At 49.2% G+C, this 18,775-nt stretch overlaps 1 protein-coding gene across 3 annotated transcripts in view; it reads left to right on the top strand.

Annotated features, from left to right (window-relative positions):
* ACTN1 (actinin alpha 1) overlaps positions 1–18,775 on the top strand; it is a 301,498-nt gene that overhangs the window by 220,158 nt on the left and 62,565 nt on the right. For all 3 annotated transcript variants that reach the window (XM_078659463.1, XM_078659464.1, XM_078659465.1), the window contains exons 10-11: positions 1,206–1,436; positions 3,764–3,911. In XM_078659463.1, coding sequence (XP_078515589.1) covers positions 1,206–1,436; positions 3,764–3,911 — 379 coding nt within the window. The remainder of the gene's footprint in view (positions 1–1,205; positions 1,437–3,763; positions 3,912–18,775) is intronic.

Below are 18,775 nucleotides of genomic sequence, written 5' to 3' on the forward strand. Positions count from 1 at the left end.
GGTTCACTACCCAGCAGAGCGGTCAGCACTAGCTTGGGCTAATTCTGAGGGGTTGGACCAGAGGTTTTATTTTGTTTCAGGGTGTTTGATACCACAAACATGAGGGCAAGTGGCATATTTTTTAAGAGAAGGCAAACGTTGCAGATCAGTAGAGTGACTGTGGTCACGAAGGGCTAGCGCTATAAATCTTTTTACAAGTTCTAACCCCTCTAGTTTGCTACATCAAGAATTTGCGACTGTAAAATGCTTTTTCTTATGTACTAAATGCATTTTCTTATGTTCTGAAATGATTTTCCTAATCGTTAAATGGGTTTAAAAATTAGTACCGCCCTCTTTGGAATCATGAAGGAAGCATCAGGGGGAGTAGATTGTGGTCCTGGGGACCCCTGTCTGCTCTTACAAAAGGTTTTCAAAATGGCGAATCTTTTTTATCTGTTCCTTTACGGAACTCAAGCTGCTTTAAGAAAATCCATTTTGAAATGGTTTCAGGGGCTGGTGGTCTTCTGTCTCTTGCAGGCCACCCTCCCCGTGAAGGTAGTTCATCACGGATAGTCACAATTTGCACCCTGCCTAGTCAGTAATAATTTGGCTGGTTACTCTGCAACTATCCTTGATTCCTTTTTTTGCCAACAAACCTACTAGTACATAGATCGGTTTGCAAAAAAAATTGTTGCCACGAAGAATTTGGTGGGCAATTTGCTGCCGGGCAATTTGCTGCCACTTTTTGTTACCAGTACAGTAGTCGATCAGTCCCCAAGTTTCCAGTCCTGGGACTTTACATACTACCCTGATGCACTATGGAAGTTGTAGTGTCAGTGCACTTGAGGTGGTATGACTTGCCACATTACAGTTGTGTGTAAATGAAGAGCACAAAACTGTATCCCAATGTCTTGAAGTGAAATGCTGTCGCTGTAGGTGGGGCTACATAAAAACGGGAGGAGCGCGCTATGGCTGAAGGCTAGTGCAGGAAGTCTGTTGGTGATTTCCCAGGTGGCCGGATGTAAAAAAGAAGAAAAAAAACATATGTTTAGAAACTTTCTGGTCTGGTTTTTGGTATGTGGCTATGTTGTGGTGTTGGTCCAGGCCCTTCAGATGTCAGTGGAAGAAATGGTGCTCTCAGAATGGTTCAAGCAGTTCAGTATTTTGCATTCAAGTGTATTGTTCTGGACTTCACTTCTCTACGTGCCCTGTCTTTCGATTCACAGTTGCTGGAGTGGATCCGTCGCACTATCCCCTGGCTAGAGAACCGGGCGCCCGAGAACACCATGCAGGCCATGCAGCAGAAGCTGGAGGACTTCCGGGACTACCGCCGCCTCCACAAGCCCCCCAAGGTCCAAGAGAAGTGCCAGCTAGAGATCAACTTCAACACCCTGCAGACCAAGCTGCGGCTCAGCAACCGGCCGGCCTTCATGCCTTCCGAGGGGAAGATGGTGTCGGTAAGCGGGAGAGGGCAGTGGTGTTGCACAATGTGACCGGGTGGCTCAGCTATTCCCAGTGCTGCTCTGGACTTTGAGTTGCTGTATGTAGTCTTCTGGGGCACCGTTGTATCTGCAAATGGCTTAAAAGTGTATGCCGGAGGCTATCGTGCATGTTGACGTCAGTTAAGGTTAGCCATGGACAGCTGCTGGTTGCTGCTAACTCTAGGGTACCCTGAGCAGTACTCTTGCTAAGCTATGTTTAATTTCTCTGCCCTTCGCTGTTCGCCTTTATCTAGCTCTTAAGCAGCAAATAAGGGCCTATTGTGAGGAACACAGTATCAGTCCTTTTATTTCAGCCAGTGTCAAAGGGTGAATGACGTCTCCGCATTACAAAATTGAAAATCATTTACTGCCGTGGAGGCTCTATTGGGGTCGATTTCTCGTGTTGTCCATTTTCCCCTGGAGTCGAATCCCCAGTCTATTCACTTTAGACCTCCATCATTAAGTTGTCTCAGTTGGCTGAGTGCTGGTTCTGGAGATGTGTGTTTAAGTGCCAAGACACAAGTTGTTTTATTGAATGAATCCCTTCTAGATTCGCATTCCATTGCATAATTCCGTTATCAATTTTTTTCTTTTTTTGTAGAGTTTTATATAGCGCGAACTAGACCCGAACCGAATCAGGTATCAGAGCGCTTTACATAGCACAAGTTACGTTTTACATGAGGACCCACAATTCCATTTTTTTTTTTAGCTGAATTAAAGAGTTGACAGCAAGCACCATCCATACATCTGGCGTAGCCACATTTTTGGCAATGACCGGAAAGAGACCTTTTTGGGAAAGATTCTCCGCATTTGAGTGATGCCTGTTACACAGTGCATTGGCCAGCTCTGACTGGAATATTTAAAGAGGTGATAAGTTTGGAGTGGATCTGGTCGTATGTTATTTATTAGCCTTTGATTTAACCTACGACGAAACTCCGCAAAGTAAATTTTCTAACAATACTGGAGAGTTGGGAGGGCTTGTAGATTGACATAGTCACATTCCATTCAATTTATGAAGTCAAAAATGAAAAGTAACACATTTCATTCAGTGTAAAGATCAGGAACTAATTTTTCCTCACTTTAAAGTAGCCCTCCCCCACTACTATCAAGAGAGCCACCTTTAACCCCTTCGCTGCAGGGTGTTTTCCCCCGCTGTGCGGGGGGCAGGGGGGCGGCGCGCGGCGCTGCTGTGCTGGTGACGAGCTCGGCTCGTCATGAGGCACAGCGGAGCTGCACTCATGACGACCACACCCTATTTGGAATGTTCAGCACAGCGGGGAAATTATCCCCGCGTGTGAACGTTCCAACGGTCATAACGAGCTCAGCTCGTCATGAGCACAGCTCAACCGTGCTTCATGACGAGCTGAGCTCGTCACCAGCACATAACTGGTTAATGCTGATCCTGCCTCTATTAGTACAACCACCAATGATACTAGATTATGACAGTACTATAATAGTACTATTGGATGTACGCCAACTACTATACTCGGTACTTTTAGTACTCATACCAATGGTAGTAGGACAGAATATTCTAAAACGAGTAGAACAACTCTCCTATGTCTAGAACTGCCGCTAGTGATTCTGAAGGGGTGATGGTGTGAATTGAAAGGTGTGTGGAATGGGTTTCCTCCCGCCTCTGTTGCATCCGTAAAATAGCTGCTTATTGTCAATCATGTGTTTTTGGCAGTTTTCTACTTGCTAAAAATATGTTCAGCCAGTTATTTTCTTACTCCTTGTTCGGCTGGTGTAAGTGATGGGTTATTGCACAGTAGTGCATAATTAAAAACAAAATGAAAATGCTGTGTCCTTATTTATCAATTGCCAAGTAAGTTCATTTCCCTAGGATCTTGTATTACTTGAAACTTAAAAGCGGGACTGTTCTACCTCCAGACACAATGGAATGCCTTGGCCTCACTTTCTGGTCTCACTGTTGGCCGAACAGCTCAGGTTTTTAAGCTACTATAGCCAAGATCTCTGTGGTTAGTTCAAAATTGTTTTTCATCCAAGGTGCCTGGTGTATGTCTTGAACAGCTGGATCCATGCTGGATTATAGAGATAACTACAGATAAATTTACTTTCAATTAATCTAAATGTGGCATGTTCCATACTCTGTGGTTCTTACAAATTGGGATTGGATCTTGCTCTCCTGTTCCAACTTTGGACTCCCTTAATATACTGTACCTTACTAGCCCTGGATATATGTGCTCTTCCTGTGGGTTGGTCCCTGTAGGGGACCCCTTGGAAAGAGTTCCTTGGTCATGTCCAGTCCATTCATCCCTCTTATGTGCTCTTTCTCGCTGTAGGACATAAACAACGCATGGGGAGGCCTGGAGCATGCCGAGAAGGGCTACGAGGAGTGGATGTTGAGTGAAATACGCCGGCTAGAGAGACTGGACCACTTGGCCGAGAAGTTCAGGCAGAAGGCTAACATCCATGAATCGTGGACCGATGGTAAGTCCAGCCCAAACCGGTTCAATTTCAAGGCTCAGATTTTTTTTGTTTTTTGTTTTTGCAGAGTTTTATATTGCGCGAACTAGACCCGAACCAAATCAGGTATCGGAGCGCTTTACATAGCACCAGTTACGTTACATGAGGACGGACACACATTCATTTTTAGGCACGGGGAGATTAAGTGATTTGCCCAGAATCACAGGAGGTTTTTGGCGTCTTTACCGAGACTCAAACCCAGATCCCCAGGTCCGAGGTCGAGCGCCCTAGCCGTTAGGCCAACTCCTCTCCCCAAGATGCTCCTTTCAGCCATCAAAACATGGATTGGGTGCCACACAGGTAGCACCGCCAGCTATAAACCGAGCTGAAGCTTTTAAGCCGAAAGGCTCCACGTGTGACGTATTCTTAGCGAGCGAAGATGACCCATTAGTGCCATTCTTTGTAGCATTGGAGATTCCAAATGAGGGTGACCTGCCCACCCATAGCCCGATCCTTTGTTCCCTTGATCTGATAGTCGGAGAGAGATGGATCGCAAGACAGTAGAGTTACTCTTCAACACCGACCAAAGAGATGGCATAGGGGAATTAATCTCTGTAGGGGAACTGCGAAGGCGGTGCATGTAGGGTGGGAGCATCCCAAGAAAACATGGAGGATATGGAGACGCTGGTTAACATAGGCTCTGGATTATCTGGGAGATTTCCATGGGATATGTGAGAAATTTAGCAAAAATATGCTAATCCGGCAAAACAAAGGAGATTAAGGCATCAATTCTGCTATTAGCAACCTGGCATGTGTAATATTCAAGACTTCTTGCCTTCTTCCCACAAAGAAGAAACTGTAATGTTTATTGTCTGATATCTGTATATATTTCAGTGTTACTCTTGTTCCAGTGAGTTGGCATATTATTCTGTGGTTTACATAAAACAAAAACAGATGTTTAGAAAAAAATAAAAGGATTGATGAAAGTCAAGAATCCTCCTGGGAGGGGTACAATAAACATGAGGCAGACTCACATCTGTCGTACCCTGAAGTTATTGCATAGGCTTCCTATTAGGAAAATAGTTTCTGCATATAACATTATGGTTTCACTGCCCCCTTTGAACCTTTAAACCTGTCAAGAAGAGTTACCATGGGAGGCACATACCTGGCAGAGTTTGGCTCGGAGATCTGGAATGTACTCCCTGAGGAACAGAGGCATGAGCCCAGGACAATTGCACGGGGGTTTTAAAAGGGGTCCATCCTTTACTTTTCTCCCCTTTAATTTGCCCAACATTTACTTACCTGCAATTTCTTCAACTGCATTTAACTGTGTTGATATTCTGAGGACCCATTATTTTGCCACAACAATTATGTAAAGGTGGGAAACAACTTTAATCGTTAGTAGAATATATAATGTTAGGGCTATTAGTAAATAATTGATAGTGTAATTTTGTTTGTTAGAGGAATTATAACTATAATGAATTGAAAAATACATTTAATTTAATCAAGTGTTAGTGTTGGTGTACCTTTCATTAGATTACATATTTCTCATTTAAATTCTTCAATAATATTTAGTTTGATTTAGGTTTATGGTTAGTCAGTATTCGAAGACTTGAATATTTAAATGGAAATGCATTTTAATACAAACGACTGGTAACATTCGAAAAAGATGCTTCAGTTTAATTTAGGGTTATGGTAAGAATTAATATAATACAATATAACTTAATTTGAGTTAGACCATTTATTTTGAATTACTTTTTTTGTTATTTTATTTATTGAATTTTGTTGCAAAAAACAAAGCAAAAACATAAGACAATAATAGCCACAGTGTACAACAATGGTGATCTGGCCATGTTACATAACACAAGCATACAATCTTTGGTATGGCATAGACTACTAAGTAGCATATGATACTTTCTAGACTGAGCGAACCCAGTCACAGGCCTCTATAGATTCCTAAACCACATTAGGCAAGACAGGGTTTTCGTATAGTGGTGACACTTTGCAAATAACCGTTGACTCTTCAAAGGAGGGACGAAAGATTGCGCCCATGACCTAGTCTAGAGGCTTTGGCTAGTTCTCTTCACGCAGGCATATTCGACTCACTTCCAGCTAGATAGCGCTTATATAGACTCCAGAAAATTTGGGGGCGGTTCTGCGGGAGAAGTAGATCACTATATAGTTCGAACTGCGTATTGTAATAGATAATTTCTTTAGACCATTCTGCGACTGTGGCGCCGGGCCTGTGCCCAATCGGATCGCTATTCTGCGCTTCGCTATCAGTAAGCCCATGGCCTCTAGGCGATGCGTATCCTTCCGTAACAGTCTAGAATATCCCACAAGGGCCCGAAATGGGTCTAGGGATAGAGGCAACCCTATAATGTCATTCCGCTTTAGGAATATTGATCTCCAAAAGTTAGTTGTATCTGGACATAACCGGCAAGATGCACAAACCCCGCTGGATTGGCTGTACATCGCTCACACTCTGCGGTATCTAATTTAAAGTGAATTACTAATACGGTTAACATTCGTAATAGAATGTCAATATGGTGTTAATTTTTAATGTAATTAAATAGATGGATAATAAGGTTAGCATTAAGATGTATTCATTGGTAAAAAATAGTTTTGATGTGATTGGGTTAGTGATAGAATCGGGTAAAGGATTATTTCAATTAATTAGAAAAAACATACAATGCGATTTAGAGTTAATGGCATTCAATGTTTAATTAAAAATTATTAAGGAAATGGTATGCATTATAAAGTTTGGGGATAGGAGATGAAGTAAAAGGAACAAAGTAAAGGTCATTTCAATGATTTGGATAGTCTGGCAGTAAAATGTACTAGAGATAAAGGTGGGCAAATATAGGTAGCAGAAGTAAACATGCAGTTGTAACAACCTTCAGCTATGTTGGTTGTTGGTGAGTAATAAAAGGCAGTACAGGTGTCACTGTATTATGCTTGTAGGTCCAGCCTCAGCTGCCTAAATCTATAGGTGATGTATGTGGCATTGTGTGATGCAAATGGTCCTACCTTGGCATCCTCTATCTAAAGAGTCTCCATCTAAAGCTCAGTCAATCTATAGGCAATCGCTGTATCTTTGTGTCGGGGTAAAGATCTGGCGGCCTCATTCTGTTGACGATCAAAGTGCCTTTGTGCATAATATCTCAATCTATAGGAGATAGTTATGGTTTTATGCACTGCACATATGTTTAGCTCCAGCTGACTAGGTGATTGGCGTATTTGTGCATTACTTCTGTGCACAACTCCCAGTGTCTTAATCCGCAGACTATTGTCTGTGATCTGCGTGTAGGTTCTGCTACAGCCACCGTCATCTGTGGGTGCTCTTTCTGTCTTTCCTGCATGGAGTCACTGCCCTAGCTGCCTCAGTCTATAGGTGGCTGATGTATTGTGTGCTGCCTGTAGGTCCTGTCCTCCGAGTAGAAGCAATAAATAGATCTCTGTGTAGGGTTATCTCCAGCTGCCGCGTCTCTAGGCGATCAGTGTATCTACGTTGGAGTAGGGCTGCTGTCCAACGAGAGATGAAATCCAATTTTTATTTCATTTACCCCTCCGTAATAGTTCCTCAGGGTGCTTAGAAGCCTTCCAGAGGCTTGTTGCCATATGTATGTGGTGCATTGCAAACGCAAAGACCCGAAAGATTGGTAACTGCCTGGTGCGCACGCTGAATCAATCGGGATTTGTAGAGTGCGGCTGCTTCACCTGTGAGGGTCTCGTTGCGCTGTCGGGTAGTTCTGCCTGTTCTATTGGTTGAACATCCATGTCTTGAGGTCCTTCCTGAATTGTTGGAGCGATGGTGAGGCTCTGAGGTGCAGGGGGAGGTTTTTCCAGGTCTTAGTGGCCAAATGGGAGAAGGAGCGGCCTCCGCTGTTTGTCCGACGGGTGACAGCTAGGGCAAGGATCCGGATCGGAGTTTCCTGGTGGGCTGGTGAAAGGTCACACGTTGGTTTAGGTATGATGCAGTTCCTTTGTTGTGTAATGCCTTGTCTGCGTGGGTGAGTAGCTTGTATTGGCATCTCTAACATTATTGAGTACCAGTTAACCTGTTCGCCTACGTCCTGCATTGTGAGAGCACTGGGCCCGTACTAGCCTTGGGCCTGGGCGCCGGACGATTATTCCCGATCCACACAAGGCACCCCATGCCTGGCTGTGCAGAGGTCCAGCAACTCTCTGGCCCCTGTTATCCTAAATCCAGAACTCCATGCCAAAGACCATGAGGCTCGTCTAGACTGGATTTTCTGATTTTTAAAGGGTTGGAGCCAGTCCGGACCCTCTCCAGATTCAAGAGGGCTCTCCTAACCCCAGGATAGTTGACACAGGTGGCTACTACCAACAGGCTAGAGCTTCATGCTCCTAAAGAACAGATCCCTGTTCAGGGAGACTGTCCGGTATCACGGATGCATTCATCTGAATTTCTTTAATGTGTCGCAGATATATTCACCATTTTTTTGTTTGGGGGCTCCAATAGCCATATTAGAAGGCAGTCCATACCCCAGAGGCAGCCAAGTATCACAGTACCTCGGGAAACCTAGACTTTTTTGACCACTACTGGAATATCCAAAACAAGCATTTGCAATTGCACCTGCTTTTGGGACCTTATATGTATTTAGCTATGTAGCCCATTAGCCTGGATGCTGAAACATTCAAGTTCAAGCATTTATATCGCGCACTACTCACCCATAGGGTCTCAAGGCGCTTGGGAAGGGGTTAATTATTTGTCGAAAAGCCAGGTTTTAAGTTCTTTTCTGAAGGAGATGTGGTTTTGAGTAAGGCGGAGGCGAGTGGGGAGTGAGTTCCAGGTCTTGGCCGCCAGGAAGGAGAAGGATCTTCCTCCCATAGTGCATTTTCGGATGCGCGGGACTGCGGCGAGGGCTTGATTGGATGATCTTAGTTGGCGGGTGGGTTTGTAGAAGGACAGACGAGTGTTGAGGCATTCGGGTCCCAGATTGTAGAGGGCCTTGTGTGCGTGGGTGAGAAGACGGAATGTAATTCTTTTGTTGATGGGAAGCCAGTGGAGGTCTTTTATGTGTCCTGTGATGTGATCTTGGCGAGGGATGTCCAATATGAGTCGCGCTGATGCGTTTTGGATGCGTTGGAGTTTTTTCTGTAATTTTGATGTCATTCCGGCGTATAGTGTGTTCCCATAATCCAGTCGGCTAGTGACTAGTGCGTGGGTGACAGTCTTTCTTGTCTCGAGGGGGATCCAGCGGAAGATCTTTTTGAGAATGCGAAGAACGTTGAAGCAAGAGGATGAGACTGCGTTGACTTGTCTGGACACGATAGAGAGGAGTCAAGGATGAAGCCAAGGTTCCGTGCATGGTCTGTGGGTGTGGGTGCTGTGCCCAGAGCGGAGGGCCACCAAGAGTCGTCCCAGGCCGAGGGGGAAGATCCCAGGATGAGCACCTCTGTTTTGTCGGAGTTGAGTTTTAGGCGGCTATGTTTCATCCATTCAGCTACTTCTTTCATGCCTTCGTGCAGATTGGTTTTGGCGGTGTTGGGGTCTTTGGTGAGGGAAAGGATTAATTGGGTGTCGTCGGCGTAAGAGATGATGTTGAGGTTGTGTTGGGGCGCGATGGATGCGAGTGGGCTCATGTAAACGTTGAATAGGGTGGGACTGAGTGATGATCCTTGTGGGACTCCACAGATGACTTTAGTAGCCTCTGAGTTGAATGGGGGGAAGTCGGACTCTCTGAGTTCTTCCCGCTAGGAACGAGATGATCCAGTCCAAGGCATTTCCTTGTATGCCGATGTTGCTGAGGCGTTGTATGAGGGTGCTGTGGCAGACTGTGTCGAAAGCGGCGGAGAGGTCGAGTAGAATGAGGGCCACTGTTTCTCCGTTGTCCAGTAGTGTTCTGATGTCGTCTGTTGCTGCGATGAGGGCGGTTTCGGTGCTGTGTTTGGCTCGAAATCCGGACTGAGAAGGGGTCAAGTGGGAGTTGTTGGATTCAAGGAAGGCGGCGAGCTGGCTGTTTACGGCTTTCTCAATTACTTTGGCCGAGAATGGGAGGAGGGATATGGGTCGGTAGTTTTTAAGTTCAGAGGGATCTGCTGTGGGTTTCTTTAAGAGGGCGCTGAGTTCGGCATGTTTCCAGCTTTCTGGGAATCTACTGTTCTTTAACATGGAGGGAAAGTAAGCACCAAACTGCGTGACACGCCAGGTATGGGAACACATGGAGAGAAATATTGCCTTTCAGCTGGAAATGGTATAGTCCAAAGCTCTGTTTTTAATATAAAAACAGGGCCTTCAGTGGTCATATCACTGAAAATACAAGATTTGTAAAAATTATTATTGTCTACGAGTGCTCGTGAAAGACCATTTCATTGAACTGGAATCTAGAGATTGCTAAAGTGATTCTGGTATTTTACTGACCTCTGCTGGTCGTTTTCTATCAAGATAGTTAAATAGAGGCAGTTGAACAGAAAAAAAGTCCTTTAGCGGAAGCAGACCAGTCCTAGGGCTGATATCCAGAGCCCACAAAGTGCATACACATACAAGTATATAATAAGTATATACTAAAGGATATACAAGAGGTCTTGAATGCTCTACCGAAAAACAGCCGCTTTGCAACAAAAACACCCAAATCGCCGCCGTGCATGCCCTGCTGTGCTCGGCGCCGGACTGGCCATAGCGGGCACCGGGCAAGCCGCCGGTGCGCCGCGCGGGTGGTGGCCGGTTTTGTTACAGGGCCGTTTTTGCAGCATAGCTGCAAAATCGTCCCTGTACCAAAATCGTCCGAAAACCGGCCCTGGCAAAGCGTTCGGCGGCACCTCCATCCCCCCACCGAGTGGCGAACGGGGGCCGGCCGAGCACTTTACCGGGGACGGTTGTGGTTCCCAGTCCGGCCCTGGCTGTGCTTTGCAGTATGCACGTTAATCTGTGCTGGTTCATGATGAGTCAGAGATGCGATTAGATTCCATACAGATCTCTCCAGCAAGTGCATTAACCACCAGAGTTTTCTTGCAGCTATATTATAACCCAGAGCTTGCCAGGCACACAAGGGCCTCTGTAGTTGGTTCCTTAACCCCGTAAGATATTTTAAAATCTGTTTGTGGCTGGTTAAAAATACCAGGAGCTCTCCTGTTTGTTGACTTCTGAATTAACGATTAACGAGGTCCTGTTTTTGTCCTCGTCTCGCCAGTTTGAGCTTGTACTGTCCGTCAGATGTTTCACAGAAGCCGTTTCTAGAGCGGACTGGGATTGGCTGAGCTGCACCGGAAGTCTGAAGCTGTGAAACTGACTTGATGACAGAATCCGGACCCCCTCTGGGTCTGAACCGATGCCATCTGGGGAAAGTTATGGAGTGACGTACAGGGGGGCGAGAAGAGGGGCACCACATGTTTATTCATAGTCTCCCGCAGATGAATAGTTTCCCTGTACAGGGCTCGAGTAGGGGTACCACGGGGGTGGACGGCGTCCCCCCACTTATTTTACTGGGGGGACGCCGCCCCCCCTGCCAAACAGCTGGACTTCACTCTTTGGCCTCTCTGGGACGAGGAGCTTGGCATCTTTTGTGACTCCACTTCCTGTTGTGACGTCACTTCCGGTGACAGCGTCCCCCCACTTCTTTTTTTAGGAATTGAACCCTGGTTTCCCAACCCTAAGATCACACCAGTCAACGGTAGAACAGGTGAAAGCTGTTCGGACCTGTCAAACAGATCTTTACCTTTTTTTTGCATTGTTCATTTTATTTATTTATTTTTGCAATTTTTATCGAACCTGGTTTCTCAGTTCGAAGATCTGCTGCATCTGTAGCCGCTAAGCCACATCCCCCACCTAGGTACTAGGGCAAAGACAAAGTGTAGAAAGTTTAAATAATTGGTGTAAAAAGGGAAGATTTTCCTTCCAACCTAGTGCTTGGAGATCTGGGGAGGCGCTAGATAGATTGGACAGCAGGATTCACAGGTGTCCTCTGTCCTTGGATAGTCCAGTCACGAAGTCTATTTTTTAATTGGCTGTTCTTGGATAACTGCAGGAGAGAGCGGCTCACTGCCACAGTGAAATACTGAACAGGATGTGCCCTTTAAAGAAGGACTGTGTGCGGGTTCAGAGGTCATGGCCTGGTTACTGCTGTGCCTGTGTACAGCCTTCACTACACCTCTGCATGATTCTATATATTACTCTTCGGTATTACACCAGGTTGTGTTTTATTTATTGATAACGCGCTGTTGTACAAACCATGCATGCTTCAATGCAGAACCAATAACAGTACAGACCTACATTTCTTTAAAAAAAAAATCCAAGATCACCAAACACCACTTGAAAGTGCAAATAACGCTATACAAACACAAATCAAGTTTAGTGCAAAACGTTGAACTAAACACAGTAAAACCGCCCAATACTGCCCCCCCTGTTTAATCCAGTCCGCTATCGCCTGTTCTTTTTCTCCATGCTTACCAGGTTTTCCCCATTCCCAAGGATTTAAGTGGAAGGAAAAACGAGGGGTCTCAAAGGGGTGTGGCCGGTGTAATTAAGGGTGTGGCTTAAAAATATGCACGCTAATAATCTTTGCTTAGCATAGTGTGCCACCCTGCGGGCATTTTGCTGCTTCCGTCATTGAATACAGACACATAATACAAGTAACATTACACCTACCACAAGTCAGGGCTGTTCGCTTTGCCAATGGTTGTTAGTTGTGTAAGATCAATACATCTCTCTGAAGTTACCTCAAAGGCAGTGAAGGGTGGTACTGCTGCAGAGATTTATTTCTTTCACCCAGAGGGCAAAAATGGAGAGCCCGACAGAGACCCGGCTCAGCACCTGGTTTTTAGAATATCCGGTGCCGAGCACCAGCAGGACCCGCCCCACTTAAAGCCCTGCCCATTCCCCTTTCCTTCCACTTCACACTATTTAGGACCCCAGACATTGTGAGAAACTGTGCTTTAAATGTGCAGGTACTGTCTGGTACTGTGTACATGCACTTCTGTAATTTGAAAGCAAGCGAGAGTACCGGCACTTCTCAGTACTGCTGTGATGCATTTAATGGGAGAGTGCCCACACTTCTCAGCACTGCTGCAATACATTTAATTGGGAGCGTATCTGAAAGAGACACGTTAGTGATAGATTCCTTACCTTAGAATATCCCCAGGCGTCAGACTGGATCCGGAATTTTTTGCGTAGCAGTAACCTTGCGCGTCGGTAGGCGTCGTCTGCGGCTCCGCATCCGTCGTCGGCGTAGTGGGTGCCGTGATGACGTCGTCGGAGTACTTAGACGCCGCCTCCGCATGCTGTCGTCAGTTCATCTTTTTTCTGCGCCAGCAGCGCAGATCCGGAAAAAGTGGTACCTTAGTCTTTTTTGACTAAACTTTTTTGTTCCTTTTTGATCGTTTCTTTTTCGAGTCTTCGATTCCGGACGGTGCCGATAGGGATGCCAGGTTTTAAACCCTGTGAGGACTGCGACCGACTGATGTCGGTCACCGACCCTCACCGTCGTTGTCTCCACTGTCTCGGCGTCGACCACGACGACAAGACCTGTCCCGACTGCCGGGCCCTCTTTCGAAAGCTAGGCGGGAGCGGTCCCGCAAGCGACTCGAACTCTGGCAGTCGGCCCCGCGCCAGGAAAGGTCCCGGTCCGGACGGAGGTCGAGGGACCGGTCGCGGGAGAGGAGCCATCGGAGCTCTGGGAGTCGACATCACTCCTCAGGGTCGAAGTCGTCAGGCAAGCACAAGAAGGCGTGACGCCGGAGGAGATAGAGCGGTTCCTCATGGCCATGAGGTCCCTCACTCCCCCGACGGGCTCTGCGGCGCCTTCGGGGCTAGCGGACCCGTCTGGGGGCCCTAGCGGGTCGGGGACTTCGGCCCCGACGCCACCGGGTGCTTCGGCCCTGGCACCGCCGGCGCCTTCGGGCCCGGCGCCGCAGGCCCCCACTGGATCCGGGTCGTCGCCGGTGGACTTGACGACCTCCCCGGCGCCGGTCCCTCAGGTGTCACCCCCGGCGTCGTCTTCGGGCGGCGCTGTCCCCGATGCCTCCCTCGATCCGGTTCCAGCGCCGGAACGGCGCCGCTGGGCGCTGCTTTCGACTCCGTTCGGAGAGTTCACTTTCCATGAACCGGCCCCATCATTTGATCCCCCTGAGTACCAGGAGATGGGTGATGAGGAGAATTGGGAGGGGTCTGAGGACCCTCTGACACAGGAGTGTCAGTCCCAGGAGGACTGGACAGGTGGACTTGGGGCTGCCAGTGATCTGGACACTTCGCCAGTCACTGGTTTTGTCTCCCCTCCTACCGTGGCTATGGAGGAGGGGGATACCTACAGTGTGGTGCTGACGCGGGCGGCCAAGGCCTTGGGCCTTGAACTCCCCGTCACGGCCGTGAGGACTAACCTCCTCACTGAGGTCCTCAAACCGCAGTCAAGCTCGTCTGAGCCTCTGCTACCGTTTAATGAGGCCTTGACTGACGTTCTTGTGGGCACTTGGCCCAGGCCCGCTACAGGTTCCCCTGTAGATAGGAACGTGGCCAGACGCCACCGCCCGGCCCCGGGCGACCCTTATTTCCTGTCCACCCACCCCACCCCTGAGAGCCTGGTGATTCAGGCCTCCAATTCCCAGACCGCATTCCTGTCGGCTCCGCCTGACAGCGAATCCAAGAGGTTTGAGCAATACGGCAAGAAGGTGTTCTCTTCCCTAAGTCTGGGACTGCGGTCTTCCAACACCGCATGCCTTTTGGACCGCTACACCCACTCCCTGTGGGATACGGTCGCGGACGTGCTGCCAGAATGTCCGTTGGCGGTACGGGCTAAACTCGGCCAAGCCCTTGTGGAAGGCCGAGATGCGGCACGTTATTCTATCCGGTGTGGACTGGATACCACCGAACTCACTAGGTAGAGCGATGGGAACGACGGTGGCGATTCGTCGCCACGCCTGGTTGAGGTCCGCCAACTTCTCGGCTGATGTCCAGAATACACTCATGGACATGCCTTTTGATGGCCGTCGCCTTTTTGGCGACAAGGCAGACCATGCGCTTGAGCGTTTTAAGGACTCCAGGGCTACGGCCAAGTCCTTGGGGCTCTCGGCCCCGCGCCAGCAAACGGTTGCTTTCGTGGCCAAGGAAGGGGTGTACCCACACAGGCTGCCAGCCACGCGCCGCAGGGTAATACCCAACGCGGTGGCGGCTGTGGAAACCGCCTCGGGGACAACGGCGAGGACAGTCCACACCATCCCCCGCAGCATCCGCCTCAAAACCCTCCTAGTCCGTGCTTTAAGGCCCATGTGTCGCCAGTGGGGAGCAGGGTTCGCCATCACCTCCTCCACTGGCGCACTGTCTCGTCGGACAGGTGGGTGCTGCAAATCGTCCGAAGGGGCTACTCCCTCCCCTTCGAGGCGACCCCTCCAGCCATGCCACCGCAGAACCACCGTGTATCGGGTGATCATTTGCGACTTCTGCAGGAGGAAGTTACGGCCCTCTTGGCCAAGGTGGCCATCGAGCGCATTCCTGGGCCAGAAGTAGGGTGTGGTAGCTACTCCCACTACTTTCTGGTACCCAAGAAGGGCAAAGGGGGCCTACGCCCTATCTTGCTTCTACGGAACGTCAACAGCTTCCTCCGGAAGGAGAAGTTCAAAATGATGACACTGGCTCAGGTCTTAGCTGCCCTGGACCCAGGAGACTGGATGGTAGCGTTGGACTTGCAGGACGCTTATTTCCACATCCCCGTCCTGCAGGCCCACCGGTGTTACCTGCGGTTCACGGTAGGCCACGAGCACTTTCAGTTTACCGTGCTCCCCTTTGGCCTTACCAGCGCCCCACGGGTGTTCGCGAAGGTGATGGCGGTGGTCGCAGCTCATCTGCGCAGGTTAGGGGTTTCAGTCTTCCCCTACCTCGATGACTGGTTGTTGAAGGAGGGCTCGCCCCAAACGGTTGTCAGCCACCTCCAGACGATGGCAAACCTCCTGCACCTCCTGGGGTTTTCCATCAATGTGTCGCAGTCACACCTGTGCCCCTCTCAGAAGCTCCTCCGCATCGGAGCGGTTCTCGACTCGGCGCAGTTTCGGGTTTATCCTCCCGAACAGCGGGTTCGGGACATTCAGGCTCGAATTCCACTCTTTCAGCCTTTGTCCTGAGTCTCAGTCAGGTTGACACTGCATCCTTCTGATGCATCACGCCCGGTGGCGGATGCGGGCTCTGCAGTGGGACCTGAAGTTTCAGTGGGCCCAGCATCAGGGCAACCTATTCGACCATGTCCTGATCTCGGAGGGCACTGCGAGACAGCTGCAGTGGTGGCTCACGGACCGCTGCAGTGGTGGCTCACGGACCGCGATTGGGTCAGCGGCAGATCTCTCTCTCTTCCCCAACCGGAGCACGTAGTTGTGACGGACGCATCCTTCCAGGGCTGGGGAGGCCACATGGGAGAGGGGAGATCAGAGGCCTCTGGTCTCCGGCGAAGTCCCGGCTCCATATCAACCTTTTGGAGCTGCGTGCGATTCGTCTAGCACTGAAGGCATTCCTCCCCTCCGTTCGGGGGAGTGTAGTGCAGGTGTTCACGGACAACACCACCGCCATGTGGTACTGCAACAAACGGGGCGGGGTGGGGTCGTGGACCCTTTGCCAGGAGGCTCTGCGCCTCTGGCAGTGGCTGGAACATCAGGGGGTGACCCTGGTGGTTCAACACCTGGCAGGTTCTCTGAACGCCAGGGCGGACGAACTCAGCCGTCTGTGCATGATGGATCACGAATGGCGTCTGAACTTGGACGTGGCGCAAGGCCTCTTTCAGCAGTGGGGAGCGCCTTGGTTAGATCTATTCCCCACCGAAGAGAACGCGCAATGTCATCAGTTCTGCGCGTTGGAATTTCCAAGGCGGCAATCGCTCGGAGACGCTTTTCATCGCGAGTGGAGTTGCGGTCTATTGTACGCCTTTCCGCCTTTACCACTTCTGCCCAGAGTGCTGAAGATCAAGCGCGACCGGGCCCAAGTCATCCTTGTGGCTCCGGACTGGGCACGAAGGTACTGGTATCCAGAGCTACTCAGTATGTCAGTCGATCCCCCGGTTCGACTGCCTCTTCAGGAGGACCTTCTGTCGCAGCAGCAGGGGACGGTCCTCCACCCGAACCTGTCCAGTCTCCACCTCCTTGCTTGGAGATTGAGCGGCGACAGTTGAGGCCATTTGACTTGCCTCCAGAAGTCTGTAATGTCATTCTGGCAGCCAGGCGTCCCTCCACAAAGTCGGTATACGCCTGCAGGTGGAACAGATTTGTGGCATGGTGCACAGCAAAGGCTGTGGATCCTCTTGCTGCCCCTCTCTCTGAGGTTCTTCTCTTCCTTCTTTCTCTTGCCCGGCAGGGCTCTGCTCTGGGCACTATCAAGGGCTACCTTTCTGCCCTTTCAGCCTTCCTAAGGCTGCCTGATCAACCTTCTTTGTTCAAGTCCCCTATTGTAACTCGTTTTCTGAAGGGCATCACACACATGTTCCCTCCTGTTCCATTTGTGATGCCTCAGTGGGACTTAAACCTGGTTCTTACGTTTCTGATGTGCGCTCCCTTTGAGACACTTCACAATTGTCCTCTCCGTCTTCTTACTTTGAAGACTGCTTTCCTGGTTGCCATCACCTCTGCCAGGAGAGTGAGTGAGCTCCAGGCTCTTTCATGTACACCCCCTTTCCTTTCTGTCCATCCGGACAAGGTTGTGTTGCGTACTAAGCCATCTTTCCTGCCCAAGGTTGTCATGGCCTTCCATATCGGGCAGTCTATCACCTTGCCCACCTTCTTTCCGCCACCGCATCCCTCTAAAGAGGAAGAGCGGCTCCACCGTCTGGATCCAAAACGTGCGCTTTCATTCAACTTGAATCGCACATGCCAGTTCCGGGTGGATGACCAACTCTTTGTTGGTTACGTGGGCGCTAAGAAGGGAAAAGCGGTGCACAAACAGACCATCTCTCGGTGGATCATCTTGTGTATCCAGGCATGTTACTCCTTGGCTAAAAAGGAGCCCCCCGTTGGATTGCGGGCTCATTCCACCCGGGCCACGGCGACTACAACTGCCCTGGGCCGGGAAGTGCCCTTGCAGGACATTTGCCAGGCGGCTAGGTGGGCCTCGATGCACACGTTTGCAAGACACTACTGCCTGGACAGTCAAGTCCGGAGGGATGGCTTCTTTGGCCGTTCCGTCCTCCAGGACTTTCTGGTGTGATTATTGGTTTGCAGACCCACCACCGGGGTTGGTATTGCTGGGGTATCTATTCTAAGGTAAGGAATCTATCACTAACTTGTCTCTTTCAGATGCACAAGTTACTACTTGTGTAACGATATATCTGTGAGAGACATTAGTTAGTGATAGATTCCTTACCGACTCACCCATCCTCCCCGTTCTGCGAACCGATATCTAGGGTTAAGGTCATCCCCTTTCAGGGCCCTAGTTTCAATGACACCAGTGTTGGTTTTTAACATGGCTCGGCGCTTCTGGCGCGGAAAAGCTGTGTCTAAGAACTGACGTCCGCACGCGGAGGCGGAGTCTAAGTACTCCGACGTCATCACGACGCCGACGACGGACGCGGAGCCGCAGACTACGCCTACTGACACGCAAGGGTACTGCTACGCACAAATTTCCGGATCCAGTCTGACGCCTGGGGATAGTCTAAGGTAAGGAATCTATCACTAACTAATGTCTCTTACAGATATATCGTTACACAAGTAGTAACTTGTGCATCGGCACTTCTCAGCACTGCTGCAATACATTTAATGGGAGAGTACCAGCACTTCTATATTTCCATTTAAATCACTGGTGACAAAAATGCACGTACCAGTGCATGGCGGAAAAAAAAGTGACGCAGATCAATGCAAATGTAATAATATGGTGGTCTGACCAGGGGCAAGGCGAGATTTGGAGTTGGGTAATTTCCAAGTTGGAGGTCCAAACTTGGTCTAGGACATATCCCTTAATGTGC

This window comes from Lissotriton helveticus, chromosome 9 (assembly GCF_964261635.1).
Source record: "Lissotriton helveticus chromosome 9, aLisHel1.1, whole genome shotgun sequence".
NCBI lineage: Eukaryota > Metazoa > Chordata > Amphibia > Caudata > Salamandridae > Lissotriton > Lissotriton helveticus.